General features: G+C 49.1%; 8 protein-coding genes across 8 annotated transcripts; 5 read left to right on the forward strand and 3 right to left on the reverse strand.

The window, feature by feature from the left end:
* Positions 1–200: 200 nt before the first annotated feature.
* On the forward strand, positions 201–1,891 carry ALT_2673 (sugar porter family MFS transporter; the record flags this gene model as incomplete). Its single annotated transcript, XM_033561823.2, has 2 exons — positions 201–713; positions 770–1,891. The coding sequence occupies 2 exons, from the start codon at positions 201–203 to the stop codon at positions 1,889–1,891; spliced, it is 1,635 nt and encodes a 544-aa protein (XP_033417714.2).
* Positions 1,892–5,646: 3,755 nt separating this feature from the next.
* ALT_2674 (F-box protein) lies at positions 5,647–6,969 on the forward strand (the record flags this gene model as incomplete). The annotated part of the gene is made up of 5 exons (XM_089599397.1): positions 5,647–5,921; positions 5,981–6,017; positions 6,076–6,140; positions 6,194–6,452; positions 6,505–6,969. 5 exons carry the CDS (start codon positions 5,647–5,649, stop codon positions 6,967–6,969), a joined length of 1,101 nt encoding a protein of 366 aa, XP_089456543.1.
* A 1,567-nt stretch (positions 6,970–8,536) lies between these two features.
* On the reverse strand, positions 8,537–9,806 carry ALT_2675 (NmrA/HSCARG family protein; the record flags this gene model as incomplete). The annotated part of the gene is made up of 5 exons (XM_089599398.1): positions 8,537–8,790; positions 8,860–9,192; positions 9,248–9,398; positions 9,455–9,681; positions 9,764–9,806. 5 exons carry the CDS (start codon positions 9,804–9,806, stop codon positions 8,537–8,539), a joined length of 1,008 nt encoding a protein of 335 aa, XP_089456544.1.
* A 1,808-nt stretch (positions 9,807–11,614) lies between these two features.
* ALT_2676 (aromatic alcohol reductase) lies at positions 11,615–12,632 on the forward strand (the record flags this gene model as incomplete). The annotated part of the gene is made up of 3 exons (XM_033561819.2): positions 11,615–11,647; positions 11,751–12,125; positions 12,180–12,632. 3 exons carry the CDS (start codon positions 11,615–11,617, stop codon positions 12,630–12,632), a joined length of 861 nt encoding a protein of 286 aa, XP_033417710.2.
* Positions 12,633–13,305: 673 nt separating this feature from the next.
* ALT_2677 (uncharacterized protein) lies at positions 13,306–14,444 on the forward strand (the record flags this gene model as incomplete). Its single annotated transcript, XM_089599399.1, has 3 exons — positions 13,306–13,374; positions 13,423–13,812; positions 13,893–14,444. 3 exons carry the CDS (start codon positions 13,306–13,308, stop codon positions 14,442–14,444), a joined length of 1,011 nt encoding a protein of 336 aa, XP_089456545.1.
* A 419-nt stretch (positions 14,445–14,863) lies between these two features.
* Positions 14,864–15,834, reverse strand: ALT_2678 (endo-1,4-beta-xylanase B; the record flags this gene model as incomplete). The annotated part of the gene is made up of 3 exons (XM_033561817.2): positions 14,864–14,971; positions 15,024–15,504; positions 15,563–15,834. 3 exons carry the CDS (start codon positions 15,832–15,834, stop codon positions 14,864–14,866), a joined length of 861 nt encoding a protein of 286 aa, XP_033417708.2.
* Positions 15,835–17,216: 1,382 nt separating this feature from the next.
* On the reverse strand, positions 17,217–18,424 carry ALT_2679 (putative RTA1 domain protein; the record flags this gene model as incomplete). The annotated part of the gene is made up of 4 exons (XM_033561816.2): positions 17,217–17,940; positions 17,999–18,169; positions 18,233–18,332; positions 18,406–18,424. 4 exons carry the CDS (start codon positions 18,422–18,424, stop codon positions 17,217–17,219), a joined length of 1,014 nt encoding a protein of 337 aa, XP_033417707.2.
* Positions 18,425–19,461: 1,037 nt separating this feature from the next.
* Positions 19,462–20,409, forward strand: ALT_2680 (uncharacterized protein; the record flags this gene model as incomplete). Its single annotated transcript, XM_033561815.2, has 2 exons — positions 19,462–19,637; positions 19,695–20,409. 2 exons carry the CDS (start codon positions 19,462–19,464, stop codon positions 20,407–20,409), a joined length of 891 nt encoding a protein of 296 aa, XP_033417706.2.
* Between the last annotated feature and the right edge of the window lie 498 nt (positions 20,410–20,907).

Genomic DNA, 20,907 nt, shown 5'->3' on the forward strand with positions numbered 1-20,907 from the left:
AGCTTTCGCCATTGAGCCAAATTGCATCACCACTGAAGGCGCCGGCCTCTGTCTCGTCGTTTTCAATAACCGACTGTCGCTATATATATCTCTCAGATAGAAGGGACTCGAGCGAGAAACCTTTCCGTCTTCAGCCATCGTCGTCTGTCTAGGTCGATTAGCTTCTTCTGCACTCCACTTGCCATCTCCACCTCTTAATCATGGGTGATGACCTCGAGGCTAGCAAATCCTCCCTGGATCGGAAAGAGTTCCCATCTGCGGAACACGTCGAAGGAACTACCGTCGGCATCGTTCATGCAGTAGACCCTCACCAACTCGAATCCCTCCCTTATGGTCCTAGCGGATTCAAGGGCATCTTCGGCTCGAAGTATGTCTTTGGCGCAGCGTTCCTGGCGTCCATGGGTGGGTTTTCCATGGGATACGACATGGGAGTCATCTCCATTATCAACTCGATGGACAAGTTTCACGCGGTGTATCCGCGGGCCGAAAGTGCCTTTGGCAAGGGATTCATGACGGGGATGTTGCTGTTGGGTGCATTTGTGGGCTGTATCTTCATGCCATATCTGGCGGATCGGATCTCTCGTAAATGGGCGCTCACGGCGATGGTCATCGTCTTCAATGTCGGAGCCATTCTTCAGACGGCCGCCACCAACTACGACATGCTTGTCGCGGGTCGCTTTATCGGAGGGATCGGGGTTGGTACACTGGCAATGGTATACGTTCTACTTAATTGGCAGTGATTCCACCAAGGTTAATTGATTAATCTTAGGGCGCACCTCTGTATATCTCCGAAGTCTCTCCACCCCACATGCGAGGCACGCTTCTCGTTCTCGAATCCATCTCCATCACCCTGGGGGTTGTCATTGCGTTTTACATCACTTACGGCACCAGACACATGGCCACCGAAGCCTGCTTTCGACTCCCCTTTGGTCTGCAAATGGTAACCGCAACTATACTTGGCGCTGGCATTCACTTCTTCCCCTACTCTCCTCGGTGGCTTGCCTTGGTCAACCGCCAGGATGGATGCATGTCTAGCCTGTGTAAATTGAGAGGTCTCCCAAGCAGCGACGAACGAGTTCAATTGGAGTACCAGCAAATTATGGCCGAGATCAACTTCCAAAAAGCCGTCCTGGCCAAGAAGCACCCTGGGGCGTCTGGTATCAAGCTCGAAGTTCTCTCCTGGATGGACCTCTTCACGCGGAAAATGTGGAAACGCACTGCTGTCGGCATGGGCGTTGCTTTCTTCCAGCAGTTCTCGGGCATCAACGCTTTTATCTACTACGCGCCAACGCTGTTTGAATCCCTCGGCCAGACCGCAGAGACATCGCTCATTCTCTCCGGTGTCTTCAACGTTCTCCAACTGATCGCAGCCATTGTCTGCTTCCTCGTCATCGAGAAAGTAGGCCGACGCCCCCTCGCTATATTTGGTGGCTTCGGTACTGCAGTGGCCTATATCATCATCGCGGTCCTTTCGGGTCTTTACTCGACCTCCTGGGCTTCGCACACGGCCGCCGGTTGGGGTTGCGTTGCCATGGCGTTCCTCTTTATCCTCATCTACGGAGTTACCTATTCCCCACTGGGTTGGGCTCTTCCATCAGAGGTTTTCTCGACCACGTCTCGGTCCAAAGGCGTCGCTCTCGCCACATGCACCATCTGGCTGTCAGATTTCATTGTCGGCGTTGTCACACCTTCCATGCTGGCTGACATTGGCTACCGAACCTATATCTTCTTTGCCGTGATGTGCTCGCTAGCAGGTGTCTGGGCGTTTTTCCTGGTTCCAGAGACGGGTGGGAAGTCACTCGAAGAGATCGACGAGCTATTTGGCGATTCCAGCGCGAGGGAAGAGTGGGAACTTGCTCAAGAAGCAATCATGACTGGGAGTACCAAATAGGTAGGCTGTTATTTTACCTGTGTTAACTAACTGTATCATCAATCGTATGCTGTTAGGCAAATAGCATGGTTAGGTAGTTTAGTAGTGGTTTATGCTATAACATGAAGGAAATAAACCACATTATTCTCTGGATCTGTCCATCCACAACTAAGTAAGCGTGCACCAAGCATGTATAACTTTATCTCTTCTCTCCATCTCGCTTCCCATTTCTCGCATTCTGCTGCCCGATTCTGTTTCATTGATCAGATTCACTATTGCCTTCATCATTTCGTTATTAACTATTGGCTTTTCCGTTTCTGGATTCAACGGACATATACCGGGAGGGAAAGGGGTTTAGGCTCTCTTTAGGACCAAGCCACGATGCACATTGCAGGTGAGACGAGCTCAAGGCTCCTGTTTTGGCGCGATATGCATCATAGCTAGCATACATTCAGCCCACTAATTCTCTCAAGCAGGCCACAGGAGCTCTCACCTGTCTTGACTGAGGAGAAGACCGATGTTGATCGCTTTTGCTCATCGGGTTGGCAGAGCGTCTGGTCACTGGTTATCGAGGCAGTCTCGTTCTGCAAAAGAGAGGCCCTCTCCCGCTCCTTTTCCTTCCTTTGTTTATATACCATTTTCACCTGGTCATCGTCTGAGATGCTGCGAAAGTTAGGAAATCCTAAAGGCATGATGTGACGCAGGTTTCAGGAATCAGAAGGCTGAAATCGGGATATTCACAGTCTTTGACAGGACCTGAAGCACAAGGTTATCTGAATATTTACGACTCTTCTGTCGGTGATATTTCCTCGATACTATATAGTATAATGAGACCAGGCGTCCTGGTTGACGTAAGCACAGGCTAGCCCAATCTTGTCCACAACGGTATGACCATATATGAGTCATAGAGGTCAGACAAGTTGGACAAATAAAAACACATCATTGAGGCATCATACCGCTTCGCCTGATGTACATTCTCAAAAATCGACTGTTTAAGTTCTTGAAATGATGACAAATGGATCAGTTTGTGTATAATCCAGTGGTAGAGGCTATGGACCGCGCAGGCTAATAGCGCTCGTATCAGAAACCTTCAGATGACTCACAAAAGACTTCTCAACAAGAAGGCACATACAAGAAAGTCTCTATCTTATTGAGCAAAGATGAGGATGAGGTCTCGATGTCCTTGTAGGATGGCTAACAAGCTTCTCCTCAATAAGCAGCCCAGTCTTGTCTTTAGGTCCACAAAGCTTGAAATTGATAGCTCGGTTGTCAGACGAAAGCAGGACTCCACAGTTTGATCCTTAAACCTGTGAGCATTAATTTAGTGACCTATGGCTGATGCTGTGCTACACGCCTGACTCCCCTCAGCCCTAACTTGGCTAGTTTGATGCGCGACAACAGAATACATACATGCTTCCTACATGGACTGATTGGAGCAATCTACCAGATTAATTATGAGAACTATATAGGGCAGCTTAGCTAAGGCCTAAAGCCCTTATTTCATGAGAGCTTGCAGTAGCATTAATATATGATTGCTAAGGAGTTTGCAAGGTGAGCCTTGAGAGTAGGCCCGCAGATATCTATATGCAATCTACGAAGCATATCACTTTATGATGTATGAGGATTGTTGTCAGTATGGATAAGTATCATGGTGACGATGCACTCCAATACCTAGAAAAAGGGTTAAAAAAATATAAAAATTTCTCTTGTTGAGAAAAAAGGCTGTTGTCCTTGACTTAATATATCCGGCTTGCCTAGAGAATTTTTAGCTTGCATATGGGCGGCCATATATCTCCTCCCTCATATTCATCATGACAGCATGATCCGAGATCCAGCAACCCTGTACTTATGACACGTTATAGAAGTTTACAAGCGCTAAACCAAACGATGACCAAGATGTCGAGGCCGCATTGCTTGAATTCGAAGGTCATCGAAGCAGTCAATAGCTGGAATGCTGCCTAGGCATTCCCTCCCTCCAAATAAAAGAATGGTCGGAAAGCTTTGAGCCCAGAATGTACTGATTCTTAAGGTCTCCCAATTGGAGCTTCTAGCCTTGCTTACAGGCCGACTATGTGTTCTGCATAGGGTTGATCTCTGCGGAAAAACCCTGTTGTACCTTCCCAGGGCAATTCCGATGACACGTCTACCCAGGATGGATTACTGGTCTAGGAAACCCGAGACGATGAGATAAAGCAGCATGCTGGAGATCCCATGCAAGCCACTTGCATTAGGCTCCCAATGCTGACTGCAGTGAGAGTACCTATATATCTCATCATACTTCAGGTTACTGTGTGTTGGCACTGTTAGATTAGCTGGGGATTTTGCGTGGATTTTGGATTGAGGATAATCTACCTGTATCTCTAATGGCATGCAATGTCTTTGAGCTCTCTTTTGTCTCATCTTTAATCTCATTATTCATGGGTTCTTCATTGAGAGTGGAGCATTTTGAGTGGTGTCCTCTGTCCCTTGGTCTTCGTTTGAATTCTATTGGTTGAGGGACCCGCAAGGAACAATTCTGGAAGGAATCCAGCCAATCGTAATATAATCCCGGACAGGAACAGCCCACAGACTGCACCAATCATGTTGATTTGATCTCACACGATCTGGAGCCGGACAAGAAAAGTTTGATTTCCGGTCTGACCGCAATTTTGAGATGGGGATGCAGCTGCAGATCGCTATAGCAAGTCAAAGAGCTCTCCACTCCAGATTGTCTACGAGTCTCCGCGGTGCCTGAACTCAATTGACGAGAATTTCCGAGAGTGATCCCTACTTGATGCAGAAGCACAAGAATCTACTGCGTAATAGATACGATCTTCGGCTGTTATCCGCTGCATGCAAAGCTCCCGTGTTACACCCTTTCAGCCACTTGGTTGATTAGTAATCTGTGCCGCTTCCCAGGTGCCCGGAGTCGGGGAGACGGAATAAAGGATTTTCGTTCCAGGCTAGAAGTGAGTTAGAAACGAGGAGGACGACGAAAGTACTTTTGTATCGGTCTAGACACGTTTCTCCTTAATTAAACGACGGCTGGCTTCGATACTAATTTAGGCCCTTGTCTGCTGGTCAAGTGACCCCAACTCGCCATCCTAAATAATATCGAGAGTAGCTGAGCCGGGCGAATCGCGACCTCGTAAACACAGCTATTTTTAGATTAAGCATCAAATGATCAGAAACAGCAGGAAGGCCAGTTATCAAGTTATCGCCTTTGCAGCTGTGGTCCGGAAGTGTTAGGTAAAAGAAAAAGGGGCAAAAGGAAGTTCCTCGGGACTCGGGATTGCCTCAAAGGGGCGGCGATATCGACTTGGCTCTCCTTAGCGATATTCAACCACTTAGCGGTGTACGGGGATAGATGGCCTTAGCCAGAAAACTTGTCAGGTCAGCTGAGACACTAAACAACAGCTAACTGATAGCAGTTCATCAAAACAGCGAATGACAACTCATCCAGGTGAATAATGGATTCGGATCAGGGGCAAACTGGCAGGACGCCATTGCTTCCTGCGGGTCAATTCCTTCGGCTTGTGGGTATCGACCCAATTATTGTTGGATTTGGTCGATGGAACGGATCGTCTACCAAAAACTTTTCGAATTTTCCATGTGTGCGTGCGTGACCACCGAGTCCAGATGGCTCCATATGGTCTGATAATAATAAATGCACTCTACCCTGTCTCGAGAGTAGAGATAGATCATTCATCCCCCGTCAAACCATCAACACATCCTCATTTGCATCTCCACTCGACACTCTTCCCGTGGATACACGGGAACTCAATCCAGTAGTCACGATGGCCTACGACTGCTACTGCGCCATCTGCGGCGTCGGCTTTTGTGGAATGCTCATCGAAACTCCCTCAGAAACAGCAGCCGAGCGTCGAAGGCGGTGGATTGAAAAGAGATCTCAGGCCCTCCAAGCGGGTCAGTCTATCGACCAGGTTCCCCAGGAGGGTGAAGAGCCCGTTCGCAGTTACGATCCCAAGATTGTTGGCTGGGAGAACGTAGCATGGCTCTATAAGGCATACTGTCTCGGATTCAACCCTCAAGCTGCCTCGGGAAAGGGAAAGTGAGTGCTGGATGATCGCCTTTTTCATCGACCAAGGCGGGTTATCTGACTATTATCAGGGCATTTGTATCCGGACCGGGTTATTATGCAGACGTTGTATGCTTCTCCAGCCAAGGGTATATCGACGATTCAGCAGGCTTACGGATTATTGCAGGGAGAGATTGCTATCAAGTCGGGAACTGACGCTGTACCGGGTCAAGACCGGAACGTTTATACCTGGTTTGACCACCCTATCCATCGAACTGGAAAGGACCTCTTCTAATGTCATACAGCTATGGCTCCGGGACTGACGACACCCCCGGACCAGTCATCCCCTTCCACGGATGCTGCTTTGAGATCCTGACCCGCGTCCTCACCGGCTCCACCGATAGTTCAGCAATCGACATGAAAGTACTGTACAATGTCATGACGGAGTTGAGCAACGAATCCTCCTCCGCTTTGCGACTGAACTATGGCGACGACATTCGGCGGGCGCAAGGCCGGTACTGGGAGTGCATCCCTGGCGCAGAGGCAAGCAGCAACGACCAAGCTGTACTATACTCATACTGACCAGTTGCAGTACTGCGCGACTCATCCAACCGAGACATCCGGTTTAGACGACTTTCTTAAAAAGGATATGACCACGGACAGCAAATTCAAACAGTCATTCGCACAATTCGATCTCAAGGGCCGCTCGCCTACCAGCCCCTTCGGCAAGCTCCCACTCGAACTCGTGTATCAGATCTGCTCATACCTGCCTGGGGATTCGCTCAAGGCATTGACTCAGGCGTCACTGAGCATTCAGATTGTCACTCAGGACAACTGGTTCTGGAAACGATTTATCCAGTGGGATATGCCATGGTTCTGGGAATTTTACACCTCGCAGAACCCCAAGGATTTGCCGGCCGATGTCAACTATAAGCGCTTGTACATGTGGCTCGACAAGATGACCGCTGCTCGCTACGGCATGGACGACCTGGCACTGATTGGAGTTGCGAACCGTCGACGCATCTGGGGCGTATGTGAAGAACTGGCCAGTCAGTACCACAAGGCTGTGGCAGTAGCGTGAGGGGATTACTCGAAAATTTGACGTTTCGAACCCCACATAATGATATGGCCGGTCGGCGGAAGCAGAACCGGCCACCTTCATCCCATTTTTCCTCGGACTAGCGGCACAAAGAGGGATTAAAGCTTCGAAGGATTCAACGATCGTCCACTTCCAGTCCGAATGAGATGATTCAGCCAAAAGAATAGAGCACTGTGGCGGTCGGCAAAGTCCAGAGAATATCCGATCCTGGAACGACTCCAAAAGCCATCATTTATAGCTGATCACGATACGATTCTGTTGAACCCGCGAGGGATGGCATTGATAAGGAAATCGCAGTGACTGGACCAAACTGAGACGGATCTTCCAGGGTAACTCGCATTCCCGGACGCCAAGACGCAAGGCAGAACGTTTTCTGTTTGGTTGCGTCGCTTCGGACCATAGGATTGCCATCTATACAATTGTCGGAGTCGCGGAATAATCGAGACATATCGTTGATCATCTGGGAGGCAGTACAAGGGCAAGAGAGGGCTGAAATAGGTCGTCCTATACCATAAAGGAAGAACATAGATCAATGCTTGGAGTTTTTGGATAGACTTATAGATGATAAAATAGAATTACTTTAGTATTAATCTATTAATAAAGACTATATTCCATTCATTCTATGTGATGCATTTGTGATACTATAAGCTCCGAGGGTGTAATATGTGAACTAAGTCTATAGACTACGCGTGTCGTGCTGTCATATGATCCTCTTGCAGGTCTCTGGGTACAAATCTATTTATGACAGAATGAGCCTCCAAAGCTTGTCCCAATGCTACTCGACTACTGAACTGCTTTTCTGCGGATACTGTAAGACTCACCATTTGTGGATTCGGTCCGAAGTGCCACTGCTTTTTGCTCACTGAGCTAGCTGGATTGTGACTGGAGGTAGAGAGTGTGTGCCCTGATCACTTTCCTGAGCAATCCCAGAGCTCTCAGGATACACCCTGATCCCTTACTGATTATTGCCTGGACATGGACAGTGCAGGGCTGATGTGGAATCTATTGGTTCTTGGTTGAAACCTTGGCTGAGAGCGAGTAGCTCAAAGCAGCTAGATATGAAATGATAAATATTACTGGTATCTAGAGGACATCCGCGTCGTTCCAGTTGACTCGAAGACCATATTCATGTCTGGTCAGCGTCAGTAGGATCCAGGACACCACATCATTCCACACGTCTGACGCCCTTAGTTCACTTATCTAGTGTCGACATGCTCGCTGTAAAATCCAGTAAGTTAAGGGGCAGTCGGTGGGACTCGTGCTGGTGGATGTAAACATGAGATTAACAGGAGCGGGTGGCTTTCTCTTCCAGCAAGTTTGAATAATGGTCAGAAAAGAATTCAGCTACAGGCCTTCCCTATGTTTCTGTCAGGATGGAGTCACAAATTTACTATTACCTGAGGGATGTCATGACTTCTGGGTTTACAACGAGCCTACTCGTGGTCTCTTTGGTTTCCTGGTCTTGTGGAATATTGCCGCTGGCGTAGGTGAATTAACATGTCCAATGGTGAAACCTCTAACAAGAGCCCGACGAGATGAACTTCACTATTTATGCAAACTCACGCTGGAAAAACTCACGCACAGTCATCAGTGTCGCGCTTCCCTGCCTGCCCTTGGCCTCAAAGGCTGCTTTCTTGAGCGCTGTAGCTGTCTCAGTCTCCGTAGGTCCATTGCCGAAAAACTCTCCATCTCGCAACTGAGAGAAGAGGAACGCATCCCGTTCCTGCTCTCTCCAGTGTGTGCTGAGCGTCTTCATCTCAAACGGGTCAACTAGCGGAATGAATCGTGCCTTTTTACCAGTGACTACAGAGTAATTTAGTGTGAGTGAGTTCAGACGACACTACTGGGCTTCTTCACGCTCAGAGAACTTACCTGACGCAAAAGTGTTCACCACCTCAGCAGATGATGTAATGGCACCAACAGCTTGCACTACCCGACGATTCCAGCGCAGTGGCTGGAGGAGGATACCATGGACCAGATCACCAAAGTCATCAGCAATGCTGATCCAAGGGAAGTCTTCCTTCAGGCTCCAGAAGGGCGTTTTGTAAGTCAGGTAGCCATCTGAGTCCTGCAACAGCGGAAAGCCACCAAATAGGTCGGCGTACTCTGTCTCAAGCATGTTTTCCATGAACCATGCTGCGATGATCGGAGTGACAGTTTGGAAGGCTGGCGTGGCTCGCGCGAATTGCTCAACTTTCGCCTTCACTATTTAGTAATAGGTCAATGGCTGCTTGTAAAGCCACAGACTCACAAGACTCACTGTCGAGTCCTGGAATGCGGACTGCGCCGTTGGTCAATGCGTGTGACGGCGCTCCGGAGCTGTACACCAGGTGCTGAACTCCGGCAAGCGCAGCGCATCGGACGATGTTTTTGCCTAGCTCTTCGTCTGTGCGTCCGTTAATAGCAAGTTCCTATCGGAAATCAGCCTCAATAGCAAGACAGAGTATAGGGTAGGTGGATGTGGGACGAGGGATGAACAAACGGGGTCCTCAGAGTTGGTATTGACGAAGGCTCCCCAGCCCCCATTGAAAGCGCGAAGCAGGTCAGCCTCGTTGAAGCCATCTGCTTGACATATTTCTGCCCCCAGACGGGCAAGCTCCTTGGCCTTGGCGGATGTGGGGGATCGAGTAATGCAGCGTACGTGAAAGTATTTATTCTGCAGAAGAGAACGAGCGACAGAACCTCCCTGCTTCCCTATGGCCGAACAGATTAGAAAGAAGACAACCTTACTATCTTGAGTGGAGGATGAGATGGCATAGGAAAACTAAGCTATTACCTGTAGCACCGACAACAATCACCACCTTCGAGTCGGCAGGCATTTTTGCTGGGTATCACGAAGGCGACGAGATGGAAAAGGATGGTAGCTGTTGTTAAACGTTAAAACTCGAATTTGCCTGTGTTGGAGTTAAATCTACAGCCAACCTGAAAGTCAAGGATAGTGTTATTTATCTCCACAGAGAAGGGGTGCCTCCTTGCATACGCCATGAACAAGCCAATTACCTGTCGGGATGACGTGTTCGTGGTCTTGAGCCCATAAAACATATTAAAGATGTTGCAGGACCTCTTTTTCCGCGAGTGCCGTCCGAAATGCTGATTCGATATTGCCGCTCAGTTGGCTCCCCCGGTCACGGCCACTGTTGTTGTAAGGATGCATGAGACGTATCACGATGCATCTTTGGTATGGGGGCGTATGCCAGCGCACATGAATATGAATCCAATCTCAACGAGATAGAGCACATGAATCTGGCAAAATAGCTCAGTATGCTGCGAGGAGGGCGAAAACAAGGTATTCTAAGCTGGGTAGAGCATACCCGGTCTAGCCCTCCCAACGCAAGCACCAGCTACAATACCTTTGTAGACTATGTTAATCACCGTATCCATGACTTTGCCGTTGAGTGAGATTTTATATGCTTTGAAACGGTTCCATCACTGATAGTTTAATGACAGGTTCGTTGACGCAGCATTAAAGTTCACGTGCGGCATCGATCTCACGGTCTCTGAGATGAATCCGCTTAGCTGTCTACACCGACTTTATATGATGCACTTCTCACTCACAAATGATCTTTATTCTCACAACAAGGAATTCCAGGACATGCAAAAAGGTGGCAGCGCACTTGTCAATGGTGTTATGGTTCTGCAAGATCCTCTTAGTCTTAGTCCTCGTGCTGCTAAGATTGTCCTCCGGAGTTTACTGCATGACATGGAAGATCAGATCTACCACGTATACGAGAGCCTCACGGATGCTCGGGAGCTTAATGACAAGCAGCTTCGCTTTGCCCGGGGAATGACTTGAGTCCCTTCCTGGCAATATGTTTTACTCGGCAACCACTTATCGATACGCGAAGGCAGTGGCAGGCTCTGCTATCGCGAGTTATCCAACTTTCGTATAAGTTGAATATGTCAAACCACATGAGATAGAGTCCCTGCCAATATTGTTCAGCTCTGAAGACAACCCGTCAGTTGGCACGGTGATATTAGATTTTCATTGATTGGAGATTCCCTGAAACTCGACGCCAGTAACTTTTATGTCGCTAATATTCTTTTAAATCCAAGTCATCAACGCGATATCCAACGCCAAGTTTAGTATCTCGCTGCCGCTTGTCTTATACAAGACCTTGTCAACTCAACTATTTGGGTATAGTGGCCCTAGTTCTGGTTCATTTTAGGGCCTTAGGAAGGTGGCACAGAAATAGAGGCCTGACAAGTGAGGCATAAAGGCTAAACTCAAACAGGGAATTTCGCAATCAACAGCTGATTATTCAGCTAATTATTCAGCGATTATTCAGCAGTCACCACCGTTGTTTCTATATGGTCTCTGTCCTCTGATTACAAGTCTATTTAAGACCAAATGAGCCCCGTCTGTTCCGAAAGGTCTAGACTCTAAACTCATGAATCGCCAGAGACAAAATGAGCCTCCAAGCTTGTCCCATGCTGCTAGACTACTAAAATACTAGCTGCGGGGTCAGCGCTAAGACGAAGTGAGACATGTGATGATGTGAGATGGTTGCCTGCGAATTGATGGGCCTCTGTCTTCCGTGACTTTGTTTATAAAATGCCCTACGTTTCACCTCAAGCATCAATACAAGCCAGCAATAAGTCGATTTAGAAACAAGGGCACATCAACATCATGGCCGTCATCCAAAGAGTCGCTATTTTCGGTGTAAGACCGACTGTCTAGCGTTCAATATGACGAGAAAACACCCCTACTGACCTCCCTACCGGCCTCTGGCAACTTTGGCAACCCAATCACAGCAGCCCTACAGCGTGCAGGCTTCACGGTAACGATCATCACCAGGACCGAATCGAAGGCGACGTTCCCTCCCGGCATTCCAGTAATCAGAACGACTTACACCCTGGAGAATCTCACATCCGCCCTAGCTGGACAGGATGCAGCCGTCTGCGTGGTGGGTCCCGGCGGTATCGGGGCACAATCCACCATCATTGATGCGGCAGAGGCTGCGGGCGTGAAGCGTTTCATCTTGGATGACTTTGGCTGGGGCGACAATCCCAAGTCTTTGCCCGAGTTCGCCCCCATTCACGCGCAACGTCGTGCGGGATGGGATCATGCAAAGGCCAAGGCAGATAGTAATCCCAACTTTACATACACGGGAATCAGCATTGGGAATCCAATTGACTGGGTGAGCGAAAGCGATTCATTTCATACTCACGCCTCGGACTGATCAGCTCTCAAGGCGTTGAAACGCTTCCCGGCGATGGGCTTCGATGTAGCGCACTGCTCGGCCATCATCTATGACTCTGGCACCGAACGGTTCACCGGAACCACGCTCGAGGGTATCGGACAGTCGGTAGTCGGCGTCTTACAGCATCCGAACGAGACAGCCAACCGGTTTGTCAAGGCGCAGTCCATCATAACCTGTCAGAACGAGCTGTTGGAAGCATTTCAATCTGCGACGGGGAAACAGTGGGAGGTACAACGAGCGTCCACCCAGACACTCATGGAGAACGGGAAACGCAAATTCCAGGAGGGGGTTAGTGGCTGGATTCTGGACTTGGTGGTGGCACAATTGTTCGATGAGGGTCAATCCCGCTGTCTTCTTGCTCGGTCGCGAGAGGAATCAGACGCGGATTTACTGGGAATTGCAGAGGAGAGTGCGGAACAAGTGGCGGCCAAGGCTCTGGCTTAGAAGTGTGTACTAGGAGAGTGAGATTACACGCCAAGTATGATGTTGGCTTGAAAGCGCCATCACCACGTTTACTAGCTCAGTAGCCCTGAATCAAGTGCTATGTTGACCAAGTTCCAAAATTACGTCAATGGACAAATTGGCGTTGCAACTGTCCCTCCCGGCATTACTGCTCACACTGATATCTGGAAGCTCTAACAGATCACCTAAGTATCGTTTTTAAGCTAAATAATCGGTGATGTCTTCCGGCAGATGATAGTATCTATCTTGATCAATCACTGGCCAGCGCGTGTAGTTGCCAGTTGCCACGCCATGAGGTGGCTGTGCATACCCTACTTACGCCCGGGCAAATATCTGGGCACTTACCCAACACAAGATGATTAGCCTTCCTCTAGCACGAGCTCAGAAGATGCGTTGCGATTTGATATTTGTCGGGCACCGCCTGGTTGATAATCAAACATCGGAAGACAACAGAGCCTGCCTTGAGGGAGAATATCTTTGCATAAATCACGGCGTATTTGTCCTGCGTAGACATTCAGGTGTAGACCTTCTATCTCCCAGAATACATTGGATATTAGGCATCGAACATGACTACTTTTCGACTGAACACGGACTACTTTCCGTTCCAAGATTTTTCGTCCAGTTTATACCATTCATTGGTCAATTCTTTTGTCTAATGGAGTCCATGGGTGACTGTACAGTAGTGAACCCATATCAACCAGACCCCAATATTGCCGGAGCAGGGGTGCGTCTCCCAAGCGTTTTTAAGAAGATATGTACTAACTGGAAGTAGGTAATAAGCGGCTTTATATTGACCGGGATATTGACCTTTATCGCCTCGTATGCAGTTCTTTACCTCCGAAGACGCGGTCCGTCCCCTTCAGCGTCCACGATCCACGAGGAGCAATACGGGAAACACAGAACACTCAACCATTCAGACAAATTCTGGATACGCGTCTTGACGGCTTTTGTGCTTCAGCTGAGTGACCAGCAACTGGTGACCGGACTCTTGCTGCTCGTGTGCGGCTATGCTCAGTACTGGCGATCGTCCGTCCACCACGGCGCCAACAACCTATGGACAGTGACCGATGTGGTCTGCTACTCCAGTTTCACACATGCAGCAACGCTCCTCTCCCTCCGTCCCTACTTCCAGCGCCATCGGAAGCTTGCTACGCTCCGTGTGGTGATCATGTATATCATTTACGCTTGTGGCTGGTCGTCGCGGTGCGCATTCTATCGCCTAATGAACCAACCGATTCTCAGAAATTGCCCTCCGTGGTCAGCAAGTTCTGGCACGCGGCAACTGTGATTGAGGCTATTGGCATTATGTGGATATATCTGCTCACATATCTACCGGTCTTTCTTTCCGAGCAGGCAATGCAGGTCAGAACCATCGTCAGTCGTGTCTCGCCCTCGGCGCAGGAGATCGTCTTCATCCGGGAATGGTTAGCTACGGTGAAACCCTTGTCGCACAATGCTACTTCGGGCCCTATATGGCATCGGTATAACCCCTATGTCATAGCGAAGCAGCGTCTTTTCAAAATTGCGGTAGCTTTCAGCGATAGGTATGTGCAGACAGATTCCAAACTGACAAGATGGATACTATCCTTGGTTGCGGAGGTTATCTTTCCATGGAGAATGGCGGGTGTCTGGCTGGCGCTGTTGTGGGCTTTCAGCTTAGGTGCTCTGATTTACAGTCTGCTCCAGAACGGCCTCACATCATTTTGGGATTTTGGTCAGTTACTCCCCGTCTTCATGATCCTATTGCCGATCGTCAGCTTGGTTACATCTATAATTGGCGATGAGAGCGGTTAGGCGGATTGTAACGGGTTGGCTTGGTCTTTCCGCGTCCGAAGCTGGCCGATAGCAGACCGAGGACGCATATAATAAGCAAGTGTGAAGAGAGGGATGCATGTACAGCAACTGGTCTTATTTACTTTTCCTTCCAGTTCTGTGAACATATGTAGCAATCCTAATCCAAGTGTATAATAGTCAAGGAGCGCGACGGACGTGGAGAGGAGGGATGATCCGGTCATTCCAGCTTCGACACTATCTCTACTGACGTAGTAAGATAGAACCTAGGAGCTCAAAGTAAAAGTGAGACTGTTAATTACTATGCCTATTTAGGAATAAGTGCTATATGTGACAGCGGGAACACCAGGATCTCCAGTCTCAAAATCCATCGCATATATTCAGATGCGCTCATACCTTGGAGATAACCTTGCAAGGATGTGCTACAAGCACTGGGAGTAGTACGAGTTGGAGGCCTTGCAAGTGCCCGAGGAGCAGCAAGTAGGACCAGACCAGCCGATTCCACCGCACTGGCCCCACAAAGCAGAGCACTATTCCAGTCAGAATACACATAAAGCCACAGCCATGTGGGAGAAGACTTACACTGCCGGAGCCACCAGTAGGGGAGCTGCCCGAGGAAGTAGTAGACGAGCTGCCGCCGCTTCCGCCGGAAGAGGAACCACCAGACGAGACGGTGATGGTCGACGTACCGCTGCTCTCATATCCCTCAGTGGAGACGATCTGATAGTTATGGGTACCCAGGTTCATCCCTAGGCTAGCCCAGGCCTTGAAGTGATTCGCGGTAGTGACCGTGCCGCTGGACCGCTTGTTTTGGCGGATGGACCAGTACTGGTTGAAGGTGGCCGTGCCGATGATCGAAGGCTGGTTGACCTGTTGGTGCTCGTAGATGTCGTAGGTGGATCCGTCGCTGGTGACGGTGCCCTTGTGCGTCATGCTCGAGCCAGGATTGTAGCTACCGTAGTTCTCGAGGATGTAGTATTCCACTAGGGGGCTGGTAGTCCATCCATACACGGAGAGGTAAGCATTTCCGGAAGGATTAAAGCTGCCAGAGAAGGTAATGTCACTAGTAGAGAGTTTAGTGCTTGCTTCGTGTCTTCTTATAGTTCTCTGGCGTCACCCACTGGTCACTGCCAGGATTCCAGCCCTTCCCACAGGTAAAGTCACCACCGTTCTGGTTCGCCCATGTCACGCTATATTCGCCGCCGGCGCCGTTGGTGTATTGCACTGATCCGGCACCGTTGGTCCAGAAGGAATAGTAGTAGCCGTTGTTAGTGCCTGTCTGGCTGGACGTGATGGTCTGACGTTCCGCTAAGTTGACGGACTTGTCACCAGGAAGAGCATATGTGCCGGCGATAAAGGCGAGACTCAAGCTAAGTGAGGAAAAGGAGATCATTTTGAAACTCAATTGTATGTAGGCTCTAATGGATAAAGTGATGATCGTCAAAGTGCTCTGGCAGGAGGGGACAGACAGACCCTCCTTATATGTTTTTTTTTCGGCTAAATTTATGTATTTTCGAACAGCCTAGCTGAATGATCACACCACCTTAGAGAGCAAGCTTTGCTTGGGTGATCTTTGCTTCTCGGCAGTAATGCTTTCCCCAGATTGTACCAGCGGCTAAAAGCTTAGCGGTTGCTTCCCCTCTGCTGCAGAATTACCCCAACTTCGGCAGTCCACAGTCTTCACGGAATCAGGCCCGACGAGACGACACTTTTACCAACAGCCTAAAATGACGGTCTTCTGACAGCCCAGATGGAAGGACCTAGAAGGACAGAAGGTCTCACTGCTCGTCACAAACTTACAATCTAGGACCGGTGACGAGCAGTACCTAGCCTAAGGCTATTCTGGCCAGCTAGGAGTTAATCGATATCATTTTTGATGGATCCACTCGTTCCTCTAATCATTCCACTTTCCAAATTAGCCTAGAGAGTAGAGGGAAATTGCTTCCTTGATGAAACATGTTGGCTCCAAGAAATGCCTAGCCTCGGCGGCCGAAGCTTAGTTCGAAGTGCTTTCTGTTTGGTCCAAGTATATTCCATTCACAATGATGATCACAATACATAACCTGCCAGAATTATTATTATCCATGTTACTATGAGTCTACATATTTTGCCGAGAGTCCGAAGATACTTGCATCTAGTGGAGCATAACAGCCTGGAAAGGAGAGGGGACGATAGTATGAATCACTTAAGCTTTGATTATTGTGTGTGATTAGTTGAGTATTATGACTACGTAGTACTGAGTCAATATTAATCAATTTTAATAGCCAGTGGCAGAGAGTGAAACCCACTATAGAAGCATTACCGGTGCTGAATTTTGCCGGACGTTTCATAAATCCCTAGTGGCACAAGACCGAGTCAGAAAACTCCAGAAGTTGGCCGGATATTGATGATAATAGCATTATTATCAAATACGATGATTCGTACTTTCCCTCAAACCAAGGCTTTTCCTTTCTATCTTTCCAGCATCTCGACTTTTTACCCCCAAAGATAAGTACCCGAACATGTGCACAGTCTTACCAGGTTCACTGGTTGCATTGGACTGCAATAAGAGCTTCTGCGCAGAATATATGGACAAGTCTAAATTTGCCGAATCCATTTCATTGCCATGCAATTCATGCAATCCATTCCCTTCTTTTAACTAGCTGCATCTGGTGTCGAAACTGGTGTCACCCCTTAGAGTCCATTCTACCAGATCTAGATAGGGATGTTGATGGCTTCAGAGAGCTGCTTCCAGTATTCCAGCCGCCGTTCGATCTGACATCCCATAGCAGATATCTACTTATTCCGCTCTGTTAGCGGGTGGTTCTCTTCATCCTTCTGGCGGACAAAGAGGCGAAACAGGCCAAATGTCAGCGCATTGACGGCCGCATACGCAACTTTAACCAGAGCATGTTGGTCATTGCGAACTCCCTCCTCTTCGATTTCGGTCGTGCCATCCGCCGCCAAATAAACAGTGTGGTGTCTGGGCAGATACCGACCCGGATTGAACACATTCCATAAGAAAGAGTTGAGGAGCATGAGCGACGCCTCAAAGACATAGAAGAACCACTCGTATCGCAAAAGGGGACTCAGGGATCTAAGTTCGTCTGGATCACCGAGATCCACCGACGTATTGCCGACATGCTCCACCAGCCGGTAGATGCAACGGACCAGGATTAACCCCATGCTGATGTCTAGCGTGACCAGAAGGGTCGGGAGAGACCTGCGACGGATATTGGCTTTTGCGCACCGCCACTGGAAGGAGGCCGCTATTGAAACGAACGACAGAACCACGCACAGTTGAAGCGCCAGCGCGACAAGGATCAAAGCTTTTCCCAATCCTTGCTGGCTGCCGGTTGGGTTAGCGTTGAAGGCTACCCCCAGAGCGTTCAATGCCTCGACGAGTGCCATCAGAGCTCCGAAAATGGCCAGGACTTTGCCGGGGGGAAGGGGTGCGAGATTTGGGACGTAGTAGAACATCCGGCCGAGAACGTGGTAGTTGGCGAGTTCGAGGAGGGGGCTATAGGGCCAGACATTCAGTCAGCACGGAGACAGCATTGATCTCATATATAACTCACGGGCATATATAGATAAAAACCTGGCTGAGAATATAGACGAGCAGGTTTTGTGAGCTGTCAGGATTGTATATATAGTGCCCGTCGGCTCCATATGTCCGCATTGCATATCCAACTGTAAACAGCACTGCACACAATGGGTGCAGCCCAATCATTCTGATGCATCTGTAGCGGCTAATGTGGGAATTAGGAAGTCTGCTTGAAGGAAGGCATATCGCAGGAACTCAGGACACCCACAGGCATTGCCAAATATGGCCAGCTGCTGAGACAGCGAAGGCAATTGTGAAGAAAACGGGAGCCCCCTTATTAGGAGCGTAGACGTAAGGGCTCCCTGGAACTAGAGCTTGTCAGTATCGCTATCACAAACTCCGTACAACACTGTAGTGGTGGAGGAATCTAGGCTAACCTACCGACTTGCCCGCTTGCCATGATGTATTGGACCTTGAAGAGAAAATTCTCAACTTGAACCAAATAGGATTCTCTCTCTTGTTATTTATTTGGCAGTGGTCCATGCCGGCTTATATGGCTCTCCAGTTGCTCTCCAAAGAGAGCATTATAGTCGGGAGACGCTTTGCCGAATTAGGAAAATAGAGACGCCAAGACGCTAAATACAACCGGTGACGATCATTCTGAGGCGGTTGCCTATTGAAGGCCTGAAAGAACTGTCGCTCAACTTATTGTACTACTCGCGAACTTACTCCAGGGGAGAGAGACAACCCTTTCACTTTCCCACCCCTGGAGCCGTTTATAGTTCCCTCGCTTGATCGTCTCCGATCAAGTACATATACAATGGAGGATCGACAGCGCCACTGTTGGGAATGTCTCCGGCGGTCTTTAGTCTGCGACTTTACCAGGCCGCAATGTAAGCGGTGCTCTACCTCCGGGGTCGTCTGTCCCGGATACGACGATACGGAACCTTTCAGGTTAAAGTGGCTTCCTCTTGGAAGGGTAAAATTTCGGAATCGAAAACAGGTGAACAATCACGAAAAGAACCAGGCGAGGACCAAAGCAGACCGCTCCGTCGTTCCCCGCTTCGAGACCATTACTGATGCCCCGATCCTGGCTCAGGCAGCCGAATACTGCAAGTAAAATACATATGTAGCGCCATAGCCAGAAAGGACTAACCCCTGCACAGTTAACGCCTGTATATACCCCGAATTGCTCCCCATCAATGACCTCGGCCCGCACCATGGCGTTTACAGGATCTCATCCGCGCTTCTTCAGCGAGGGGCTGCGCACCCTGAGTACTTACAACTCGGTATAGTCTGTATGACCCTCAGTCATCGAATGAACCAAACGAGGGATGACCCTCATTCTAAATCCCTAGCGGTGACCTTTTACCGCTACCGGGGACTTGTCATTCGCTCTCTCAGAGGCGATATTAATCAAGGACATAAGCGTTCAAGCGACGTCGTCCTTGCCGGAATTATCACGCTTCTACTCATTGATGTGAGTCGATTTCCAACATGAGAAGCATCCACCCCCTACTGAAGCATGTCTTGCCACGTAAGGCCCAGCAAGGTGCCTCTCCCCACTGGCGATACCACATCGAAGGGCTCCAGAATTTAATCATGCTGCGCGGCGGCATTCGTTCGCTGGCCAGGTCGGCCAGCTTAGCACCACTGCTCCATTGCTTTGTGTTGTACGTTATTGTGCACAAACTGTTCAGTTTGGAGTAGCATACAGCTGACAGCCACAGTATTGCAGTCATTGGGGATACTTCGTCGCCCGCTTCCCACTTGGCAACAAGTACCTTGCGCCTTGAAGATGATGACTTCATACTAGAGAAGTTTGGTAACGGAGTCTTTGACTTCCAGATGTGTCCCAAGCCCTTGTTCGCCGAGATCATCAGAATCAATCATCTTCGTGTGCGAGCCTGGAAACAAGATCCCGCAGGACTGGAGGGCCTCGCCCATGAGGCGTACGGAGTCCTCACCCGTATCAATGTTTTCTCCTCCGAACTATGGGCCCATTCCAAACCGTCATCAAACGAGGACTGGAGGATTGTAGGAAAATCGTACCAGGCCGCCGTGTCATTATACTGCATCCTGTCGCTGCAGAGCCTGTCGGTTCTGCCTCTGAACCCTCCATTGATGGCCAGTTGTTCCAGCCATGGGCGGCTTCTGCAGGGCCTGCTCAGTGAGGCCCTGTCATCCCCAAGAATAAAAAGATCCATACTATGGCCGTTGGTCGTGCTCGGGGTGCAAGCTGTGAATGGCGGCGCAGGGATGCGAGCTTTTGTTCGAGAACACCTGCCGGAGATGAGTCGCCACATTGGCTCATATGTCCCGCTGACGGCTCAAGCCGTCCTGGAGAAATTCTGGGCTTCAGGCGAGACATTTTGGGACGCTTGCTTCGACAAACCGTACACCGTGGTGACGCAGCTTGCGGTGGACCTCAGCCAATTGGACTAGTAGAGCAGCTGGGTTGTACCATGTACATCGCTACCTACAGACTGGCTATTGTATTTTCGAGATATAATCAGGAACCACGCCTATCCTATTCTGGATTTTGGGCCCGCGGTTCAATTTGAGCAGCCACAAGGTCGTCGGTTTGAATCATGCCGTAGGCACCCTTGCCGCTTTACAGAAGCTCCTTGTCTGTTTTGGTCAAGCTGTGTCGCCGAACTTTGATGGGCATTACTGTAAAATGAACGGATACATATGGAGGGTATACCGTACAAGTTGTCAATCTTGATCCAATCACATATTGTCTGGAGTGTTGGCGAATTCAGCTATGGCATCCTTTGCATTCTTTTAGTCCAAGTGGGCACGGTGAATCGATAGCAATCTGTTCATTACTCTGCGCAATAAAAAATTCCAATAGAATATAATCAGTTTTACTGTTATATATGATATTCAGATTTTGTATATCATTATTTTTATGACCTACTCGAATCCAGTAGAGGGCCC

Source organism: Aspergillus lentulus (genome assembly GCF_001445615.1).
Source record: "Aspergillus lentulus DNA, contig: Alt04, strain: IFM 54703, whole genome shotgun sequence".
NCBI classification, from domain to species: Eukaryota; Fungi; Ascomycota; class Eurotiomycetes; order Eurotiales; family Aspergillaceae; genus Aspergillus; species Aspergillus lentulus.